The 24,664-nt window shown below is 38.2% G+C and overlaps 1 protein-coding gene across 2 annotated transcripts in view; it reads right to left on the reverse strand.

The window, feature by feature from the left end:
* Positions 1 to 19,467: 19,467 nt before the first annotated feature.
* The window catches only part of VPS50 (VPS50 subunit of EARP/GARPII complex), a 130,417-nt gene continuing 125,220 nt past the window's right edge, over positions 19,468 to 24,664 (reverse strand). For both annotated transcript variants that reach the window (XM_053218452.1, XM_015066526.3), the window contains 2 exons: positions 23,149 to 23,338; positions 19,468 to 20,189 (listed from right to left, as the gene is read on the reverse strand). In XM_053218452.1, coding sequence (XP_053074427.1) covers positions 20,070 to 20,189; positions 23,149 to 23,338 — 310 coding nt within the window. In that variant the 3' untranslated portion in view covers positions 19,468 to 20,069. The remainder of the gene's footprint in view (positions 20,190 to 23,148; positions 23,339 to 24,664) is intronic.

A 24,664-nucleotide genomic window follows, 5' to 3' on the forward strand; every position in this document is an offset into this window, starting at 1 on the left:
GCATCACCCCATCTACTGATTCAAATGGTTTTTTTTATTTTTTTTTTATGTTTATTTATTTTTGAGACAGAGAGAGACAGAGCATGAACGGGGGAGGGTCAGAGAGAGAGGGAGACACAGAATCTGAAACAGGCTCTAGGCTCTGAGCTGTCAGCACAGAGCCCGACGCGGGGCTCGAACTCACGGACCGTGAGATCATGACCTGAGCCGAAGTCGGACGCTTAACCGACTGAGCCACCCAGGCGCCCCTCAAATGTTAATCTAATCTCAAAACCTCACCAAAACACCCAAAATAATGCACCCAAAATAATGTTTGACCAAATATCTGGGTACCCCCATGGCCCAGTCAAGTTCACACATAAATTAACCATCTTTACCAATATCACTATATCTTAAGCCATACCTCAAAACTATAATTGTTTGATGGAGGCTATGAAGCCAGAGGCTTGACTTTTTCATCCAAAAAATAATCCTACTTTGAGGCCAGACACTGGGTTCCTGGACCTGTTTTGAAAGCATAAACAGAACTATAGTTGTATTAGTCACATTATTAATTTAGCTCCACATTTTGTTTTGTTCCCTACTTGTTTTATGTCTCTTAATCTCATGCACAATTAATCATTAACTTTGCCTTTTATCCCTACTCTCTGTTTGCCTACTGTTTGTAGAGACCTATTGGTGATGGATGGTAACATTTGTCTTGAAACTGACTTATCTTATCTTACCAGGTCCTGGATAGCTTTCATCATCTAGAAGAATGCATACCTCCTGTTTCAAGGCCCCTCCCCGCAAGGTTTCAAGAAATCCTTTACCCTCCTCTCCTGTCCCTAGGCTCAACAGGGCAAGGCAGCTTTGGGAATGATCCCCCTGCCCTTCTGATAACAAAGCTTTCTTTGCTTCAAAACCAGTGTCTCACACATTGGCTTAGTGTGTATCATGTGCATGGGCAAGTTTCAGTTCAGTAACAGCTTTACTTGGGGCATTTTCAAAGGGTTAAGTGTGGTCATCAGAAATACTGGAAGTTCTATGCTATGAGTTTTTTTGTACAATGTAGATTATGCCTCATGTATTTTGTGTAATTGAGACTTACTATTAGAAGCTGGGGATTCTCTTTATACTGTCCTTGATATTAAGAAACTTGTTAAACTTCCTTCATGAAGAACCAAACAACCTAGATGTCTCATGACCAGCTTCAGAATAAAGATAAAATCTCAAATAACCAGAAGCTTTGAGTAAGTAGTATTTTCCAACATTTCTTTTAGAAGAAACAGAACACAGGTAATGCAGCACAAATCATGAGATTTAATCAAAATGCCAACCCACAAGAGAGGACAGATACAGTTGATCTCTTCCACCTATATTGACGTGTTTGAATAATGAGAAATCTGAGTGAGGATTCTGAGACACTACAACGTATTCAATCACTGTCAAACAAATAATAACAAAAACATCTCAATTATCTACCAATGAGTGTGCATTTACTAGACTGAGATACTTAGAAATAGTTTGTCAATAAATACTGAATCCCAAAGGGTGTGGAGATGCAGTTTGAGTTCTAGAGTGAGACAGGCTTCAGTGATATCAAACATGATGGCATACGGGACCTGAGCAAGCTATTTAAAAGGGTCTTCGAGGGGTGCCTGGGTGGCTCAGTCGGTTAAGCGTCCGACTTCGGCTCGGGTCATGATCTCACGGTCCGTGAGTTCCAGCCCCGCGTCGGGCTCTGTGCTGACAGCTCAGAGCCTAGAGCCTGTTTCAGATTCTGTGTCTCCCTCTCTCTCTGCCCCTCCCCTGTCCATGCTCTGTCTCTCTGTCTCAAAAATAAATAAACGTTAAAAAAAAAAAATTTAAAAGGGTCTTCGTGTTTAGCTGGTTCTGAGAAGGCAAATGTTCATGGGACTTTTGCTTGGTGTCAGGCTCATGCAGGGGAATAAAGCTGACTTTCCAAGAAAAGAAAGGACTCCCTGGGCAGATGAAGAAGAAATGTCCTCACCTGGGAAAGAGTAGACAATCCCTATATGCCCTATTTTGTACAAGACTCCAGATGGGGATATAAAGGCAAGGAGCTTGTGGAGGTGGCTACACAGCCCTAAGGTGCTATGGAGACCTCTGGTTCTTGATTTGTATAAAAGAATAGTGAATAGGTTGTCATCACACGTGAGTATGAGGCTGAAGAACACAGACCCAAGAACCAAACTGTGCAGCAGCATCTGCGGTGGTCAAGGCCAACTGACCTTAACCTATTTTCCAAAAGCTACGTAAGTCCCTATAATTCCTCCATGGTCTTAGTAGACGTAAGGGCCCCAGAAAACATAACTGAAATCAAACTTAATATCTTGGCAAGTGGGAACATTAACATATATAAGTTTTTAAACAGCTTTATTGAGGCAAAATTGACACAATAAACTGCATTTGCAGTTCCTTGATAGCTAATGAGTTAGATTATCTTTCCATGTGTTTATTGGCAAACAACAGATCTTTTTTTGGTGAAGTATACATTCATATATTTTGTTCACTTTTTAACTGTAATTCTGGTTCCTAATTATTGAGTTTTGAGAGTTCTTTATATACTCTAGATATAATTCCTTAATCAAATATGTGATTTGCAAATATGTTCTCTCAGCTTGTGACTTGTCGTTTTTTTCTCTTAATGTCTTTCAAAGATCTTAATTTTTGTGCAGTCCAATTTATAAATTTCTCTTATGGATCATGCTTTTGGTATTGAGTTTAAGAAATCTTTGCCTGATCCAAAGTTACTAAGAATTTTTCCTGTGTTTCTTTCTAGAACTTTAAAATTTTTAGATTTTATATTTAGATCTAGGATCCATTTTGAGCTAATTTTTATATATGATGCAATCTATGGATCAATTCTTTGTTGTTATTGTTGTTTTCTTTTGCATATAGGTATACAATGGTTCTAGCAACATTTGTGGAAAAGACTATCTTTCTCCAATAAATGGCCTTTGTACTTTGTTAAAAATCAATATAGAACCACATATGTGTGCATCTATTTCTGGAACTTCCAATCTGTTCCATTGGTCTATATGTTTATCTTGACAGAACTACTAAACCATCTTGATTACTGTAGGTTTATAATAAGTCTTGAATTCAAAGTGAATAAGACTATTGACAGCAGACATCCTGGCTTTGTTCCCAAACTTAGGGAGAAAGAATTCAGTCTGCCACTATTAACTATAATGTTATTTGTAGCATTTTTATAGATACTCTTCTTCAAGCGGAATAAATTCCCCTCTATTCCTTTCTCGGATAGTTTTTAGCATGAATGAATGATGAATTTTTTTCAAGTGCTTTTTGTGCATTACTCTTTCTCCACTGAATTGACTCCAATTGGGTCAAACTGGAATCAAGAGCAGAGAGATAACAGGAGAATCTCCAAACACTTGAAAACTGAGCAACATACTTCTAAGTAATCTTTATGTCAGAATTCTCAAGGAAAATCAAAAGATAAACTGAACCAAATGAAAACAGATCATATCAAAGCAAGCAGAAAGAAGAAATAACAAAATAAGAGTAGAAATAAGTGAAACTGAAAACAGAAAAACAAAGTCAATGAACTAAAGAGCTGGTTCTTTGCAAAGATCAGTAAGTTAGACAAACCTTAAGACAAGACTTAAAAATGAAAAAGAGAAAAGACACAAATTATCAACATCAGGAATCACAAATGAAACTAGGTATCACTACAGAACCTGCAGACACCAAAAGGATAATAAGGGAGTATTACAAAGAATTCCATAGAAATAAATCTGACAGTTTACAATAAATGAAGCAAATACTCAAAAACACAAATTACTACCACTTACTATGAAACAGATTATTGGAATAGCCCTCTATATGTTTAGGAAAGTGCATTTGTAATTTATTTTATTTTATTTTATTTTATTTTATTTTATTTTATTTTATTTATTAAAGTCTATTTATTTATTTTGAAAGAGAGAGAGAGAAAGAAAGGGGGCTGAGGGCAGAGAGAGAGAAAGAGACAGGAAGACACAGAATCCCAACCAGGCTCTGTGCTATCAGCTCAGAGCCCAAAAGAGGACTCAAATTCATGAACCGTGAGACTGTGATCTGAGCCAAAATCAAGAGTCGGATGCTTAACCAAGGCAACCCTGCAAGAAGAAATAGAAAATTTGAACAGGCCTATAACCAATAAAGAAATTGAATGAATAATCAAAAATCTCCCAAAAAATAAGAGGCCAGGGCCAGATGGCTTTCCAGGGGAATTCTACCAAACATTTAAAGAAGAGTTAAATTCTTTTGAAGCTGTTCCAAAAAATAGAAATGGAAGGAAAACTTCCAAACTCATTCTATGAAGCCAGGATTACCTTGATTCCAAAACCAAAGACCCCACTAAAAAGAACTACAGACCAATATCCTTGATGAATATGTATGCAAAAATCCTCAACAAGATACTAGCCAACCGGATCCAACAATACATTAAAAAAAATTATTCACCACGACCAAGTGGGATTTATACCAGGGATGCAGGGCTGGTTTAGTCTCCACAAAACAATAAATATGATATGTCACATCAATAAAAGAAAGGCAAGAACCACAAGATCCTCTCAATAGATGTAGAGAAAGAATTTGACAAAATACAGCATCCTTTCTTGATAAAAACCCTCAAGAAAGTAGGGATAGAAGGATCATACCTCAAGATCATAAAAGCCATATATGAAAGACACATTGTAAATATCATCCTCAATGGGGAAAAACTGAGAGCTTTCCCCATAAGGTCAGGAACAAGACAGGGATGTTCACTCTCGCCACTGTTATTTAACACAGTGTTGGAAGTCTTAGCCTCAGCAATCAGAGAGCACAAAGCAATAAAAGGCATCCAAATCGGCCAGGAGGAAGCCAAACTTTCAGTCTTCACAGATGACCTTATACTCTATATGGAAAACCCAAAAGATTCCACCCAAAAAACTGTTAGAACTGATCCATGAAGTCAGCAAAGTCACAGGATAGAAAATCAATGCAAAGCAATCAGTTGCATTTCTATACACCAATAATGAAGCAACAGAAAGAGAAATCAAGGAATCGATCCCATTTACAACCGCACCAAAACCCATAAAATACCTAGGAATAAACCTAACCAAAGAGGTAAAAAAATCTATACACTGAAAACTATAGAAAGCTTATGAAAGAAGTTAAAGGCACAAAAAAAATAGAAAAAGATTCCATGCTCATGTATTGGAAGAACAAATATTGCTAAAATGTCGATACTAGCCAAAGCAGTCTACATATTCCATGCAATCCCTATCACAATAACACCAGCATTCTCCACAGAGCTAGGACAAACAATCCTAAAATTTGTATGGAAACCGAAAAGACCCCAAATAGCCAAAGCAATCCTGAAAAAGAAAACCAAAGATGGAGGCATCATAATCCCAGATTTCAAAATGCATTACAAAGCTGTAATCATCAGGACAGTATGGTACTGGCACAAAAACAGACACTCAGATCAATGGAACAGAATAGAGAACCCAGAAATGGACCCACAAATATATGATCAACTAGTCTTTGACAAAGCAGGAAATAATATCCAAAGACAGTCTCTTCAGTAAATGGTGTTGGGAAAACTGGACAGCAACATGCAGAAAAATGAACCTGGACCACTTTCTTACACCATACACAAAAAAAACTCAAAATGGATGAAAGACTTAGGTAAGACAGGAAGCCATCAAAATCCTAGAGGACAGAGCAGGCAAAAACTTCTATGACCTCAGACACAGCAACCTCTTAGTCAACATGTCTCTGGAGGCAAGGGAAACAAGCAAAACTGAACTACTGGAACAGCATCAAGAAAAAAGCTTCTGTACAGAGAAGGAAACAATAAAAAAAATCAACTTCCTCCAAAGAAGACATCCGATGGCTAACAGACACATGAAAAGATGCTCACCATCACAGATATACAAATCAAAACCACAATGAGATACCACCTGACACCAGTCAGAATGGCTAACATTAACAACACAGGCAACAACAGATATTGGTGAGGATGCATAGAAAGAGGATCTCCTTTGCATTGTTGGTGGCAATGCAAACTGGTGCAGGCACTCTGAAAAACAGTATGGAGGTTCCTCAAAAAGTTAAAAACAGAATCACCCTACAATCTAGCAATTGCACTACTAGGTATTTATCCAGGGGATACAGGTGTGCTGTTTCAAAGGGCACATGCACCCCAATGTTTATAGCAGTGCTACTGACAATAGGTAAAGTATGGAAAGAGCCCAATGTCCAACGACAGATGAATGAATAAAGAAGATGTAGTATGTATTTGTGTGTGTGTGTGTGTGTGTGTGTGTGTGTGTGTGTATAATGGAGTATTACTCAGCAATCAAAAGAATGAAATCTTGCCATTTGCAACTATGTGGATGGAACTAGAGGGTGATACGCTAAGCAAAATTAGTCAGAGAAAAACAAATATCATATGACTTCACTCATATGAGGACTTTAAGACACAGATGAACACAAGGGAAGGGAAGCAAAAATAATATAAAAACATGGAGGGGGACAAAATATAAGAGACTCAAATATAGAGAACAAACTTAGGGCTGCTGGAGTGGTTGTGGGTGGGTGGGGGAAGGGCTAAATGGGTAAGAGGCATTAAGATAAACACTTGTTGGGATGAGCATTGGGTGTTATATACACGGGATGAATCACTGGAATCTACTCCCGAAATCATTATTGCACTATATGCTAACTAACTTGGATGTAAATTTTAAAAAAATTAAAATTAAAATTAAAAAAAATAAAACAAAAACCTATTCAGAAAATAAATAATATTTTTTCTAAGCAATGGAAGAAATTAATTATGTAACTAATACCGTGCCATCATCAGAAACCCTGAGTAAAATACTATATTTTGTTTCTCTCACAAAACATAAATAAATACATAAATACATAAAATAATAAAAGAGAGTACAAAAGAAAACTACAGACCAATACTCCTCATGAATATAGACACAAAAGAATATTAAAAAATAGAATTCAGGGGCGCCTGGGTGGCGCAGTCGGTTAAGCGTCCGACTTCAGCCAGGTCACGATCTCGCGGTCTGTGAGTTCGAGCCCCGCGTCAGGCTCTGGGCTGATGGCTCAGAGCCTGGAGCCTGTTTCCGATTCTGTGTCTCCCTCTCTCTCTGCCCCTCTCCCGTTCATGCTCTGTCTCTCTCTGTCCCAAAAAAATAAACATTGAAAAAAAAATAGAATTCAGCAATTATAAAAATAATTCTACACCATGACAAAATGGGGTTTATTCCACAGATGAAAAGTTGATTCAGCATTTCAAAAAATAAGCAATGTAATCCACATAACAACAGGCTAAAGGAGAAATTACATGTGGATTACGTTTCCCTCAATGGCCAGAAGTACAATTACATTACAAACCGGGATAGGCCCTAGGAACATGTCAAAACAATGGCATTTCAGAGGCACTTCAGAGCTGGGTTTTGGTATGCTTTGTAAAATTCCTAAGACACCATAAGTGGTCAAGGTATAGAGGCAGTGCTACCTATTAGCTCTATTGAAGGTTAAAATTACCAACTTATACAGTGACTAAGTCGATTTTCCAGTTTAATGACATAGAAAGCAGAACAAAGGGAAAACAGGAAAATCATCACTCATTTAAGAGTTAATAATAATAATAGCAACTTATTAGCTGATAAGGCTTGCTTTCAGAACAAATCCTAAAGCATCATTTTTTATCCAATTGCATAATGACTGTTGTAGAGCAAATATGATGAGTCCTAACCTGTCATCTCTTTGAACTGGTGCACTGTGGAGTATGAAGAACACCTTGCTCTAGGTGGAGGCTTCCAATGGAAAATATGGAGACTGCCTAAAACAAACAGAAGGCCTACCCAGGCTTAATGTTAAAAGTGTTCATAACATGATTCAGAAAAATATAACACATCTTAGAAACACCATAATGGCTTACTCATTTCCTATAAAGACACATTGTTTTTAGAGAATTCTAAGAAATTGACACAAAGCCAGCTAAACAGGACTGTGGAACATAGAGCATCCCCTAAGTCTTCAACTGCACAGCCTGACTGTGAAAGGCTGAGGGGACCAAGTGGTAATCAAAGCACACTTGGGGAGAAGACAACTTGCCCAAGGGAGGTGAAATATCTAATTCCAACTGCTGGTGCTATCTGTCCATATATCCCACATTCCAGTTCACGCTCATCAACTCCAACCTTCACTCAGGGACTCTTTCCAGTTCGGCTCCCACTTGCTCCAATAAAACTATACTATAGAAGTAGATCTCAAATCTGAAGACATACTCTATAAAGCTTATTCTGAGGAAGGCAGAGGCACCTGAGGAATTCTTGTTTTGCCTTGCTGATGGTTTCGTCATTCAGGAAGGAATAAGGACTGGTGTGGGCGCACTGCACACAGTAGAAGGCACTATTTCCTGCAAAGTTCATGTGAGTGTTGCCCCCTGCAGCTGAGTGGGACACAACCTACAGCCCTGCAGGCAGTTTTTTAAAACTTCAAATAGGGGAATACTGATTAATAAAGTGGAGATGATGAGAATATTGGAAGAACAGAACCAAATTCCTAGGATCCATGGTAGCATGGCCATAAATGGCCCCTAGGAAATAATAATAATGTTACCAAGAATTTTACAGATTTTACCTCATTTAATCCTCCACAAAATATGACAAATGATTCCATTGTTCCAATTTTACAGATGAGGAAACTGAGGCACAAGGAGATTATGTAACTTGTCCAAGTTCCCCTAGCATATTAGACTCTGAAGTTGAGTTGCTTAACCACTATGCTATATATGGTGTCCTCCAAAAGAGATCACGTTTCAGAAAATGGTCAGGAAAAGATATCACAGTCCTGTGTCCAGAGACTGAAAGGGAATTCATCTCTAGAAGAACATTTGAAGAAAGAATGAAAAAGAAAAAAAAAAGGAAAGAAAGTCTTATGGAATTCCCAGCCATCATTCTGAGGAAGGAGACAGCGTTGTCTGAAGATGATAGGGTGTCTTCCAAAGGTATATTCTGCTCATCTCACTGCCAAAAATAACAATGAAAATAAAGGTAGGTATATAATCAGGGTCAAATACAAGAATGACAAGGGACCTTTTAGGAGGTTAAAGCATGGTATGGCTTGAGATAAAAGCAGCTTCACCACAACTCTAAGGGTTTTTACATATGTGCTCTAAGCAGAAAGAACAGGAAAACACATCGCTGCTTGAAGCATATGGAGTAATATTAATTAGACTTAAAAAAAAAAAAACAATCCATCCATTACAGTAAGAAAGGGAAAAAAACATGATTAAGATAAGTGGAACTCAAAGATAGATAATATACCAAAGCATACAAACACCTAGAAATTTACAGGAGTTCAAGTTTCCCTCCTGTGGTCATAAAGGAACTAGAAGTAAGAATTAGAAATGTATGCACAATTATATTGAGTGGAGAAGAGATGTCTGAAGTGTGGAATTAGGTGAATAATATTCTAATATATTGAAAGAATTAAGCTTCCCACACAATCATCTGGTGAGCTTACCATTGAATACTTGGCATAATTCAAGAATAAAATATTTAAAAATAGTTTGTGAGCACTTATAAAATTTAAAGGTCTTCATCAAAAGCCAGCATGGATTCAAGTGAGGACAAAAATACCAAAATATTTTCACTTTCCATTTTGAGGGCATTGCTAGTATTGTATTCCTAGAAAAGAATATCACAAAATTTCATATTACCTTGTGGCCAAACTGGAAAAACAAGGGGAAAGTGAAAAAAGGTAGTGCATTCATGGCTCTAATATACTTGTTCAAAGAGTTCTGATTACTGGAGCTGCCTTGTTACAGGGCTGAGACCTCTGTCCTTGGTTCTATCCCACTCACATTCTTGTCTACTTGACTAAGGACCTACAAGAAATACTTCCTTATCACTTGAGCAGCAAAGACATGCTTCACATTCTAAATGACAGAATCCGGAACCAAAAAATTCCAAACAGCTAACAAGGTCCAAAGTAACAAAATAGTATTTTTTTAGATGAAAATTACATAAGATGTTGAATTAACATTTAAAACAATCTACTGTACAAATGCTGAAGAGGGCAGCATTTTTTTTTTAATTAAAAAAAAGATTCTTTTTTATTTTAGAGAGAGAAAGAGAGTACTAGTGAGGGAGAGGCGCAGAGGGAGAGAATCTTAAGCAGATTCTATGTTCAGCACAGAGCCCAATTCAGGGCTTGATCCTACAACCCTGGGATCATGACCTGAGCTGAAATCCATTTGGACTCCCAACCAACTGAGCCAACCAGGTATTTCTAAAGATGGCAGGATTTTAATAGCACTGAATAAACTCAAGATCTTTAGGTGAATATATGCTCAAAATGAGTTGACATTCTACATGTGATCTGGTTATCATTAGTCAACACAGCTACTCACAGGTGTTAATGGAAAAGAAACAGACAGGTTTCTATATTCTTCCTGATCACAGGGCACAACAGAGGACAATGAGAGTAGGCCCAATGGAGTGTAGTTTCAGACCCAGGAAGATCTCTGATGTTCAGAACTTGTGAGAAAGCAAGTTACCTGTTGCTGGAAATTCTCAGGAAGTAGCTAGGACTGACTGGGTAGGAATGCTGTAAAGGATATCATCCCTTGTGAATACCCTCAAGTTACGGACATCCATAACTTTCCTAGTGGAAGGTTGCACTAGGTGGCCTCTTAAGTTCCCTACCAGCTTCAAAACTGTTAGATTTTACTCTGGAAGCTTCTCAGTACTTTGTCTTCTTATTCCCTGGGGCTGCATACTGAGCTCCCTGCTGTGAGGCCCGTATGCTGCTTTCCACACAGATTCACTGGATCCTGGGGAAATAGGATATTACTGGACTTGGGTTTACAAAAGACTCCTGGACACTTCCTGCCTACTCATCACTCTCCCAACTCTATACAGATCTACTGTGGACTCCCCAAATCATGGTGAAGAGATCACTGCTTTGTCTTTTTTCTGCATGCTCAACTGTTACCAATATTTACTAAAGTATTTTTGACTCTCCAACTCTACCTTGCCAGATGGAGAATTCTAGTGTCATGCTGTTACTGCTAAGTCTTCCTATTTCAAATACTACAGTTCCATCATTTATGCATTGTCCCTGAAGCTTAGGGTACAGCAGCTCATCCCACCAACTGGTCTGTGCCTGCCCACCCCAACCCCTGCACTTCTATGCCACCATCATTTTGATTATATCACAATCTCTTCCCAAAGTTCCTCGTCACACTCTCCTGAAGATGAAATCTAAGAGCTAAAAAAGCAAAAGAAGAGTCAAAGGAAAAAGAGGAATACTTGACCTTTAACAAAAAAACCAAAACTCTATTTTGGCTTAAAATGAAAAAAGCAGCTATCAAAATGCCTTAAACCACAAGAGCCAAGTTCCTATTATTATTGTTAAATACCAGCCAAACAACACTTCACATCACCAATATGTTGAAAACTGCTGTAATGTACGTGCTCATGGTGAGCAATGGTACTTCACTTACAAAGATCACCTTGGCTTGTCTCTACAAGATGCTTCGAAAATCATTTAAACCAGCGTCCAACAAGTGAGCTTTTAAACAGAAAGACAAGTACTTACTGAGAAAAGTATATCAGGTAATGCCAAATCTCAGTCTCTGGTGTGTGCTAATTATAATCTCATTTACAATTTTATTACTGACACATGCTTAAGTCTCAGGGACTAAACTGCAGGTAGTTTGCTTGGAACAAGCCTTGTCTCAAAAATTAAGGACTCTGAAGAGGTAGCTGATGGACCTCAGCCCTAATAAATTTTAAAATAACCATCCCATTATCTGAAGAAACAGATACCAGGTAGTACATTTGTTTGTTTAGTCAATGAAGTTGGGGTGCAGGGAGATGTGTGTGAACATAGGAGCCTGGAGAGGAAAATATCAGGTTCTTGCATTATAAATTTAAAAACTACAAAGAAATTTACTAAGAGAATTGAGAGTACTCTCCTGACAATCTTAAAATACTGATAAATGGCAGGGTTCTACCTCCATTAATGCCTCTGTTGGTCTGCTGCTTTTCTTTGCTTCTCACTAAACATCTAAATACCACTTTTCTTCTTTCAACCCTCAAAGAAGCTGAACTAGTGAGTCTAAGAAATTCCTAATTTAAGTGTGAATGAAAATGTGCCCACTTACAGAACTCCTTCTTCTTTCCCCAAAACATTGTAAGATTGGAGCTAGAGAAAGAGGTTGGGGAAGAAAGGTATGGAGAGCTAAGCAGAAAAGGGGGGAGGGCACATGGGCAAGAGAGCAGAAAAGGGACTCAGTGCTGAGCTGCCCAAGTGTGGACATTTCTATTCTGTGGGCCACCTACTACTAGACAACCCCAGATGTAAGCCCCCCAACTGGAGAAAACCTTTTCCACACCCGAGATGGAACCTGAACAGAACACCTGGAATTACCTTAGAAGCTGATATAGCAGCAGAAACACCACCACTGTCACATGAATCACACCTGAATTTCTTAAGTCAGAAGAGGGTCTCTTGGGTGGTTTACCAAGAGAATGCATGAAGGAAATGACACCTCAACATTTTCCTGTCATAATGGTATAAACAATGATTCTCACTTCCCCAAATTGAGACACATCACTCACCCACAAGAGGCTCTGCTATTAAATCTGGAATCACTAAAACCGTAAGGAATCCCATGGAGACCCAGCACACATTCTACAGCGTGCCAACTAACTCCTCACGAAGGAGGCGGATGTACAGCCAAGGAATTGATAGTAGGATGCAGTTCAGGCAGCCTAGCATTCTCAAGAAATGTGATGAGGTCCGTCAGTGGCCAGTATGTGGATCACACCGTGAGAACAATGGACTCAAGTTCTGGTTCCATCCCTTGCAGTGTGACTTTGGGAAAACTGCCTCAGCCTCCTGGCCCCTAGTCACCATCTGCACAAAACAATAGCCCTATTAAGTTGGTACTGTTATTGTTCCCATCTTAGACATACAGAAATACTCTTTAAAATTATGGCACAGAAGGGTAACTGGAGACTAGCGAGAGTGCAAGAATATGAACTCAACAGAACTCCAGCCACCAACACTCCAGCTCACGCTAAGCTTCCCTTACCAAATAGTCAACTGACTTCTCTCTCCATCTGATTCAATTAGTGGCTGAAAGAATCAATGACCAAATCTCTGTAAAATGATACATTATTCCTCCAGTTCCATGGTCTCACTGCACATGACTCTTGCACCAATTAAAAATCTCCTGGGAAATCTCTTTCTACTCAAGTCAATGTGAAGGACATACACATGTTTGTTGGCCTGTTCCAACAGTAGTCACTCATACAGGTTCTAATGGGGAAGGCAGCACTATAAGATTTATTTTATGGAAAAGTAGCAATTGTTATACTAAAGTGGACAAAAAAATAGTGTCTAAAAACAAAAAACAAACAAAAACGGCCTTGTCAGCAGTCAGTCTGGAATAGCTATCCTACAGCCCTGTGAAGGGAAAGAAAGTTCCAGGTGAACAGCTTTTCTGGATCGCTTTGTCTCAGGGTGTCTTTGAAGTCAGTGGTTCTCAAAGTTCAGTATGCGTCAGAGTTATTAAAACGCCAATTGTACAGTCCTACCTGCAGAGTTTCTGATTCTATAGGTCTCTAGTGGGGCCTGAGAATTTGCTTGTTTAATGAGTTCTCAGGTGATGCTGAAGCTGATGATCTGGGGCCATACTTTGATAACCACTGGTCTAGGGCAGTCTATTAAAACATGTCAAGTTTTATCTCAGTCTGTAGGCGTTAAAAACTTAAGAAAGTGAAGTAAGTTATTGCTTCTTTTTAAACTGCTAACCTTTTGGCTTCCAATGCCAGTGTGCACCTCTCTTCAACAATTACTAATTAATCCTTTTCTACAACACTGAGAAGTCAATAAACAAATAGCCATTACACGTCTGATCCAGTACAAGGAGCTCTGGGGTATAAAGAAATATACTTGCGACAATCCAGCCCCAAAGAACCAAGCAGCACTTGGGGACAGTTTAGGGAGGAATTCTAGCTTAAAGGGCCTGAGTATTTATTTGCATTCCACTTGACCATTCCATCCATCATATAGTTTTGAGCTAAGTAATATTCTGTGCTAAGTGCTACCAAGATGGATATAGCGGAACAGATAGAAGTTCTGGGAAATTCCCTCATCTATACAGACTCCCTTCTCCCCCAAGCTGATGGATGGAGGCCATTCATTCCCTTGGATGCAGAGATTAAAATTCGAATTCAAGTGCCTGTAGGTACAGCCGGGCCCACATTGTCCACATCTCAAACTGCCTGTCATTCATTATTGAATAAGATCTGCTGCTTAATTCATTTGTGTCTCCTGCTTGGCTGCACAGGATATCTGCCACGTCTTCTCAGTCTTTTCTGTGCCCCTCTCCCTGCCCCTTGTGTGTGCCAACCACACTGCCTTTTCTGATCCTCAAGCACACTCTTCCCTCAGCCTCCTCACCTCATGCCAGTTCTTCTTCACTTGAACATGTCCTCCTCAGTGTAGTTTTTCCCACTTCTGAACTCTCCTTTGGAGTACCCCCCAGAATGAAATGTGTTTATCTTACATCTGTTTATCCTACTAGATTTAGACTCTTGAGGACAGGAACTATTTGTCCAATCCATTAGAGACCAGCCAGCTCCTGACACAAGACAGTACCCTGGAGCTAGCTCCAGTTGCCTGAACGATGAGCCAGCTAGGGAAAGGGCTGCCCCAGAACTCATCTTCCCAAAGGAGAAGGCTTCTGCTTCCCAGCCAGAGGAACTACACTGCTCACAGGCCCCAGGTCACTAGGTGGTCAGTTGCTCTCACATTTGTGGCTAACACCCCCCCCCCCCCAAATACACACAGACACACACACACACACACACACACACACACAGAGTCTCTGCATTCTCCCATCCCTCTCTCACCTCTCATGGTGATAATGTTGGAGATGGGTGAAGGGGGTTGGGGGGGGGAAGGGGAAACAATGCCTTTTCTTTCTCTCTCTCTCTCTTTTTTTTTACTTTTTGCTGTCCCAGGCTTGTCAGTTTCCCCAAGAAAGCCTATTCCTTAATCTATCCTGTGTGATGTGGAAACTGTCCTGAGCTCAATTTCAAGGAAGATAGCAATCCTAAAGGGATAAAATTTCTATGACCAATGCTTATTAATATTCATGGGCCAAGTAAGATTTTTCTGCCTCCTAAAGAAAGCTTTGGGTTTATTCTATATGCTGATGACTCCCACATTTACATCTACAGCCCTGACTTCTCCAGATTCACGTGCACAGCTGCCTCTTCTACACCTCCAATGTTGTATCTCAAACACAGCTGTCCAAGTATTCTCTTGATCTTCACAAACCCAGTTCTGTCAAAGACTTCTACTTTCTCAGGCGAAAGTTTTAGAATCATCTTTAATCCCTCTTTTCTCAAACATCACATCAACCAATCAACAGATCCTAATGTCTCTACCTTTGAACACATCCAGAATCTGCTCACTCCTCACCATATCCTGCAGACAGAGCCTCCATAATTCTATTCTTGGTTTGCTGTATTAGATTCTTACTCTGTCTCATTGCTTCGGTCTTTGTCACCTTACGGCCTTTTCTCAAATACACAGGTAGAGGGATTTTGCTAAAACCTAAGTCAGAAATGAGGTGCCCACTCTGTTCATAATCTTCCAAATGCTTCCCATCTGCAAGTAAAATCCAAAGGCTCACAGGTCTTCACTCTGTGTGACTCATCCTGCTACACCCTTTCCATTCCTAATCTCCCCCACTTACTGTGCCTGCTATGCTGGCCTCCTTACACTTCTCAGAGCTGAAGCCTTCACCCTGAGCCTTCACTTTGCATTTACTACTCCCTCAGCCTGCAACCTTCCACCTCAGATAACAGCATGACTGGCCTCCTCATTTCCTTCCAAGAGAGATCTTCTGCAATCTTCCTTGTTAAAATTCTATTTCCACCGTGATCACCACCATTCCCTATCACTTCTTCCCCAGAGCACCTACTCTGGTAAAGGACAGGTTTCGTGGAAAGTAAAGCATCTTGGTTGAGTTCTTAAAGGTGGAATTGTGATAGGAATTAGGGACAACAGAAGTAAAATAAGGTAGACAGCAGGCAGTCAGCAAAGCTGTCTTCTAATAGCTACCCAAGGGTGTAATTACATGTCAGTGTAGGCTCCAGAAGTGACTTCTGTTGAAATGGGAACCCTGACTAAAATATCCCTTCCATCTAAGGCATTGCTATGCTGTTTGTGGTAGCTGGACCAAAAGGCCCACAATATGGAAATGTCTTTTCTTTAAAACATAAATCCTTTTGGTTACTGATAGGCAGAATCAAGAAACAAGGGATGGTGAAGAAACAGAATAAAATACAGGCTGTAGATTAAAACAAAAACAAAAACACCTCTTTTCTGGACTGAAAGGCTTGGCTCAGTGTGAAAAAGTCCTCAAAGAGCAAATCTGGAAATTTCAGTCTTGAGATCAAGAAGTGATCACTAAAGAAACTTATAAATATGGCTCTTCATCAAAACCAAAAAGCAAAACAAAAAAATGTTATAAATAAATCATATCAATAAAGTACTAAAATTCCAGAAAGAGACTAGTTATCCTTCTTCCCTGAATTCCTGCCCCTTCCTCCAACATCCCTAGCAAATAGAGAATCTAACTGTGGGTTTGTTTTCAAACTGAAAAAATGATGCAGATATACTTAGCAAGATTCACAAAAGGATACAACAATCAAGAAAAGTGTATTAGAGTTAATGAACTATGTTTCTCCATTGAGTTTGAACAAGAATTCTCAGGTATAGGGGCACCTGGGTGGCTCAGTCAGTTAAGCATCCATCTTCAGCTCAGTTCTGATCTCACCGTTCATGGGTTCAAGCCCCGCATCAGGCTCTGTGCTGACAGCTCAGAGCCTGGAGCCTGCTTTGGATTCTGTGTCTCCCTCTCTCTCTGACCCTCCCCCACTTGCACTCTGTGTCTCTCTCTCTCAAAAATAAATAAACATTTAAAAAAAACTTTAAAAAAAAAAAAGAATTCTCATGTATAAAATGTGACATAGTTTTGTCCTGGGGAATGTTGTGTAGCTTAAACTTTTTGATGGCCTTTAAAAATTTGTGGATGATATGAATTGAGCAAATATTTTCTGTAATACTAAAAAAGAAAATCTGCAAAAAGCTGCACTAGTCTTAATATTTACAAAGATCACACCAGAATGTTAATAATTTTGTCACTACTCATTCTGAAGAGTTAAATATCATTTGTGTTAACCACTATGTATGTATTAAAATTGCCTCAAAGGATAAATATAGAAACGTAAATATTTTCCCCTGGACTTGTTCATTTTGCTCTGAGTACAATTTGTATTTCATCTTCGGGTCCAATTTTTCATTACAAAAGATAACTATACTTTCAAAGTGAAATGAATTACAAGCCTTTTTTATGACTACATTTTAGTGAGTAGGTAAAGAAAAAAGCTATTCAATCTAACTTAAAGTTTCACTTTAGCACTCAGCTAAACAGGAATTTTCAAAGGAAATTCTGCTTAAAGATATGACAAAATACCATATGGTCCTGGCTTCAAGCAAAATTCGATTTCATTTTGTAAGTTGAGCAAATGGGCTTACTAGTCAAAGTGAACTTATAAGATCTCTGTAGATTTTACAAACTGAATCAAACTCAGTCATTTGAATTGCTATGCATCTCTCTAGCATTTTTTAATGCAAGACAATGTATTTGTAGAAATAATCATTCTTTCCCAGGGGATGCAATTTTCTCCTGCTCCCATATCAACTTAAAATCTTGAATTTCATAAGACACTTTCATACCAAATGCCACGGTTAAGGAAAACTTAGACACAAAAAGAAAATTTTTGTTACAGTAAAACTTTTGGAACACAATTAATTCCATTTATATTCTCAAGCTTTTCAATTCTATTTATCTTAATGTTAGTTTCACAAAATGTTACATGGTTATAACTCATTATCACTGCATAATGTATTTGAGAAATGTCTGGTTAACTCTCTTGTTTTTAGGTAATTTCACAGCTCAAGTATCTGGTTACTGTTTTGATGTTAATGAACACTCATTAAGCTACCTTGAAATGCACAAAAAAAAGTTTTTAAAATTTTTATCAAAGCACAGTATACGTAAGTTAAAAGATCTGTCCAATTGCATGGTTAATTCTCTAACAAGTAATTCTTTTGTATTAATTCCTATCACCCTGGAAAACTAACAGGTAGGTAACTGCTGTTCATGCTACCTAGGGCAAACTAAAGTAGAAATTAAAGAAAGCCAACTAGAAAGCCCATGTAAAAAAGAATAAATAAGTGGCTCCCAATCAACAGAGAAAATGAGATTGATTAGCTCTTTATGTGCCCAACTGAATATGTCATTTAAACACAAGGACCAAGCTTATTTCATATTCATTTTCTTCCAGCGGCTCTGTATGGATAATGGCTCCTGGCAAAATCTGCCTTCCAAGTACACAGTCCAATGCCACGAGTAGACCATAATAGCACCAAGCTCATACCTTTTTACAAGAGGAAAGTTTTACTGTCAATATTGACAGCAAATGAACTGCAAAGGGAGAGGCTGAAAACAAAAACCTCATCATACAGACACATATACTAGCATCCAGAGATGTATTCTCAAGGCATTTTGTATTCTAATGTGCTGGTTATGAAAATCTGCAGGGACTGGCAGACACCGAGTGGCTATCACCTCCTTATTCACCTCCATGCCTGCCCTACATGCCACCCTCTGCCCTCCATTTCAGCATCTCAGTTCCCAGAAAGCTCACAGGACACAAAGCCCATTTCTCATGAAATGCTGCTTTAGGATTCTATGAGCTGTTGATGTTGTAGGTCACGCCCAGTAATCCTGGACCAACACCACACAAACCTAAGAGCCTTCTACTCCCTAGTCATAAAGAACATGAAAAAAATTCCTGATCAGTCAGTTGGAAGGAGTGCATGGGAAACTGATTTTCGTGTCATGTATGTTGACAGAAGGTCTCTGGTTTCAAAAGCAAAGTAGATAGTTATTAACTGAGTTCCAAAGTTTATCACTAGCTAGCTCACATTATTTTACATCTGTAATACAAAGCAGACATCTAAGAAAGATGAACATATGACCATAAACTTATTCTTGACTAACAGTCCTTTCCCTAAGTCAGCTAAGCCAGGTTTTGCCATCCTAAGACAAAAGTTGAAATCAAAGAGAGCCACTTATGTGGAAAATGTCCCACATTAAAAAAAATCCCACAATCACCATTCTGTGTGCTACTCAGGCACTGAATAGGTACACCCAATAAGTTACTTTTCACCATTGGTTTCGGGATATAAGATCATTACAATTAGACCATACTAAAAAATTCCTTATTATCGTTTCCTAAACTATACCTGCCATGGAAAAATATCAAAATTTAGTCTCACATAGGCTGATAGTGTTAGAGTTTAATATTTATTCAATTTCATCATTTATGATCACTGTTTTAACCAAATTAACCCCAAGATAAACTCTGACATTCAAAAACACAGAGCGCATACTGATTTTTCAACTATTTTGCTTACATGTACTTTTCAATTCTCATGCAGTGCTCATAATTAGGAGATACCGTACAGAAAACCTCTCATTTATGCTTTCAAGAACCAAGTAGAGAGGGCAAAAAAAATACCAACATAAATTCATTCTCCAAAAAGTGTCCGTGGATGTACTGCCACTGTTCCTTCTAATTGCATATCTACAGTACATTCTTCGGTAAAATATGTTACTGCAGTCACATAACAATACTTATGACGAGGCAATAATATCATTTCAGGAAAAGAATACAACAGATGAGACTAAAAGTTGAAGAGAAGGACCAGAGCATATAAAAGTCATTTGAGAATACCACACAGACTTCAGTGTTTTCCACTTTCCAGTTGGAAGGAACATGCACAGAGATTTCTTAGCAGACAATTGTCAGGAGTGCATGAAAAATTGGCTTTCATGTCATCTATGTTGAGAGAAGATCAATGTCATTGAGGAAAAAAAAATGCGTTCATTATCTTTTGGGTCTGTCTATATCATCTATAGCAGCTAGAAGTTTTTGTCTTGCTTTCTTATTGATATGGGATCCCAGGCAAACATTTACCAGATTGGTAAGCTGCTTCGTTGAGTACTCCTGCTTGGAAAAAAAAAAAAAAAATCCAAATTTAGTACACTGAAAGACGTGTTTGATCAACGCAAGGAAAGAACAGACACTCAGTTTTCAGTGCATAGCAACTGAGCACTACAAATCAGTGAAAAGCAGTGAAAATTATAGTTTAAGATATGGAAGACAAATTGTTTACTGAGCTGTAATAACAAGAAGGATACTGGAGCAACCATTTGAAACAGAAAGCACTGGAATCTTTTTAATTATGGCAAAGTAATCTGATATGCCCACTTTTAAACTACACACCTTATGCTTATTTCTGTGATACTTTATTAAGTTACTAAAATACACTGACCTCCCAAATTTTTTAAATGTTACTAAGTAAAGTATTTTCTGGAACTCCACATTTTGCAAACATTTTAGGTGAAAGAAATAAATCTCTAACCACAGAACAACTTTTCTGAGATACGATAAATAAGTAAGGTAACAAGGATCAGGAAGGTGCTAGATTTTAATCCTTCATACTGTCATTGTAGCTAATAAGTAAAATGAAGACTACAAGTATTTTATGCTGTACAAATCTATTTGGTTCCTGAATTTCAGATAATGAGTTGCTAGGATGAGAATGAATAGGGACTCATCAGAAAGGTTTGCATATTGATCTGGTTATAGAGGATCAATAGCAAGAGTTCAGGTAAGGAAAGAGAGTTCTACACCAAATCTAATAAGAAAAGTCATCTGTCAGGATGGCCTGGGTGGCTTAGTGGGTTAAGAGTCCAATTCTTGATCTCATCTCAGGTCATTATCTCACAGTTCATGAGCTCGAGCCCAAAGTTGGGCTCTGCACTGACAGCAGGGAGCCTGCTTGAGATTCTCTCTCTCCCTCTCTCTCTCTCTGCCCCTCCCACTTGTGTTCAAGTTCTCCTCTCTCTCTCTCTCTCTCTTTCTCTCTCAAAGAAATAAATATTAAAAGAAAATGAAAGAAGAGTCATCTATCTGAGGCGCCTGAGTGGCTCAGTTAGTTAAGCATCCAACTGAGCCCTGTGTCAGGCTCCAAGCTGACAGCACAGAGCCTATGGGATTCTCTCTCTCTCTCTCTCTCTCTGCACTTCCCCTGCTCTCCCTCTCCCTCAAAATAAAAACTTAAAAAAAAAAGTCATCTGTCTTCACTGGAGGTAGCCACTAAAGATAGTATAATTTAAAAATATGAGAAAGAGTTCATTTAAAAATTCAGCAGGGGCACCCGGGTGGCTCAGTCAGTTAAGCGTCCAACTTCGGCTCAGGTCATGATCTCACGGTTCGTGAGTTCGAGCCCTGCGTCGAGCTCTCTACTGTCAGCATGGAGCCTCCTTCAGATCCTCTGTCCCCTTCTCTCTCTGCCCCTCCTATGCTCTCTCTCAAAAATAAACACAAAAAAATACAAACTACCACCAAAAATTTTAAAACTTAATCTATTAATTAATTTTAAAAAATAAAAATTCAGCAAACTATTCAGTTTGTGTATCTGCTCGGAGAGCACCTGTTGTTAGCATCTGGTAAATTCTGTCAGTTAACACTTAACAAGTATTCACTGCTATCAGCACTGGGCTAGACCTTGTGGGAGTTCCCTGGAAAGCAGGACAGTCAGCTCCCGAGAAAATTTCAGTGAATTACATATATCAGTTAAAGTTCTCACAAAATACTAGACTAAAAATTTTGGCTCACTATATTAAAAGAGGAAACTAAAAAACTAAAAACAAGAGGAAACTACAGTTCAGAAAGGTATTATTCTTGCATCGAATAATGGATATCTAAGAGCTGTGCTTTCTCTCCTCAGTTACTTGTATTCTTTCCCTAAATGCCTTCCTCAGTAGCAACATCAAAGTATTTGTAGCTTACTTTACTAAATGAATTCCAATAACATCCAGGACTTCATCTGCACCTGCTTTAGCATTCTGGTTTTCAAATGTCAGATGTCAGTGGGACTAAAAGGGGTGACATTTTTCACAATTCTGGTGTATTGGTCAAAATCATTGAAAATAATATATACATTTTCTACTTTGCTCCTACAGACCTGAAACTGACCTACAGTGGGCACATTTGCACAAAACTCAGGCTAATATTCATTTAGTTTTTCTAGAGTATTGAAACCAGACAGGATGAGGCTGATAAAATATAAATAATTCCTTATTTCCTTACCCAGTCAAATGAAGTTAAAATTTACTTAGCTTTTACCCATGATGTTACAGCATAAGTAAATGTGAGCACCAGAGTTACTGAAGGAATAAAATTTGGTGATAATTTTAATACTTCCCATATTTTCATTAAATCTGTCTTCACATACTGTCTACCTAGACAAATGACAGAACAATCACATAGAAAAGCTCCCCATATTGAGTATGCTCTGGTGATACAGGATGAGTTGAACTGTGCCCAAAATTCAGCATCCGATATAACACATAATAAATAATATTGTTCTCTACTTATCTCTATATCCACACAAAAGAAAAATGATCACATCTATACTCAAGGTAAAGTCTAATGTAGGATGAAGTTAAATTTAGTCTTTTAAATATTAACATAAATATTTAAATTAATCATCACTAATACATGTCAGTGTGGTCAGGATGATACCAGTTCATTGTTGGGGGCTAGAAGGCTTAAGTTATATAATAGACTTTAGCTTGTAAATCATTTCAATGTTGCTGTCTTCAATTTGTCTTGATGTTAACCAACTTCAGCCTTTTCCCACAACACAGGTGAAGGATAAACATAGCTAAAGTTCAGGCTCCGGCTACCTTTCCAGATAATTACTATTACAGTTCAGAAAGATCTCAAAAGGATTTGATTACTCAAAGGGCACTGCATAGATACTGTGTGAATATGGCAAAGAACTGGCTGTTTCTTTATATTTCACTCTCATGACTTTGAATTATATAATATACCAGACAAGAACAGCACAAAGAAAAAGGAATAAAAACTTAATTAACTATTTTCCAGCTCTCACCCTGTGCTCTTTGATCCAGCGTTCCATGTCATTCTCGGTTAGATAGTAGGCTTTAATATAGGTTTCCACAAATTCTTTATCAGGAATGGGTCTGATATCTGTTAGTTTTTCAAGTTTCATTAAAAACTGTTGAAAATCCAATTGCATCAAGGCACGACCCTCATTACTGCACTTCTTGACGTTGGCATATCTAAGATACACAATAATAAAAAAATAGAGGATGGAAAAAGAAACCTGTAGGTATTTCAACTTTTCTTAACCTGTATGTGGACAGATTCTCTAGGAATGAGAGTGTTATAAGAAAAAGAACACATGAGCCTTGTGTCAGAAGGACTGGGTTGTGTCCGGACCCTGTCACTCAGCAGTCATTTTACCTACGGGGCCTCAGTTTCTTCATTTGCAAACCAAAAAGATCAAATAACTTACAAAGTTCTTTGCTGCTCTACAGACTACAGTTCCCCACAGTCAATTAACATAATCATCTGCAAGAAAGTTAAATTGGTATTCCAATACATTTGACTGCCAAGAATTATTTATAAAAAACGAAGCTATGAATACTCCAAAATAATCTTAGTTTCATAAAACTGTTCAATATTGTAACTACTGGATGCAAAGGAAACAAATGTAATAATTCCCCTATGAACAGTCAGCGAACCAGAGAAACGTATGAGCATCTGAGCAAAGAAGGTATATACATACTTTTCATAATAAAACACTTTATAGACTTATTCTGACACCTGACACTACTGAAAAACTGTGTTCTAAGGTGGAGTAGTAATAAGAATAAATGTATTAACCCTACGAGTACAACATTTTATTACTCATAAGTCAGTGTCTCATTCCTTCAATAATATTCCAACCCTAGGAACGCAGTACTTCCCCTAAGGAAATCTGCAAGGAAACTAAAGTGCATATTATTTGAAGTGACCAGGCTTTTTTTTTTTTTTTTTTTAATAATAAAAAGTGCTTCGTACAGAAATAAAACCTTCACTTTTCTACTTTATTAAATAAATTTATTAAAAATACTTTTCAGTCATGACTGTTGACAGGGCCATTCTGTGACATACAGCACTGTTGATTTTTCAATACAGAGTGCCAAAACGTCAGCTTGTCACTGTCACCTTCCCACTCTCTAAGACGTTCTTCTTTATAACAAAGAAGAACTGAAAAGAAATCAGATAAATGATAATGTGGAAATTTACCTGATGTGCAACTCCAGACCATATGAATGGTCTATAGCAGATTGCTTTCCAGAGAGAGTCTGTGTTCTAGATGTAAACATGGTCTTTGAGCGAGTGGGAAAATTAGTACTGAAAGATCTTTAAACTCAACATATGAAAGATGTATATAGTTTACAATGTTATAATGATATCATTAACAGATATAGTGGTTATGAGGACTGATTTTGTCATCAGAAAATCAGTAGTTCATAAACCTTGGTGTTTGAAAACTGTGTGAACCTTGATAAGTTATTTAACCTCTCTAGGCCTCGATTTTCTGAAGGTAGATTTTCTCC

This window comes from Acinonyx jubatus, chromosome A2 (assembly GCF_027475565.1).
Source record: "Acinonyx jubatus isolate Ajub_Pintada_27869175 chromosome A2, VMU_Ajub_asm_v1.0, whole genome shotgun sequence".
In the NCBI taxonomy this organism is placed as follows: domain Eukaryota; kingdom Metazoa; phylum Chordata; class Mammalia; order Carnivora; family Felidae; genus Acinonyx; species Acinonyx jubatus.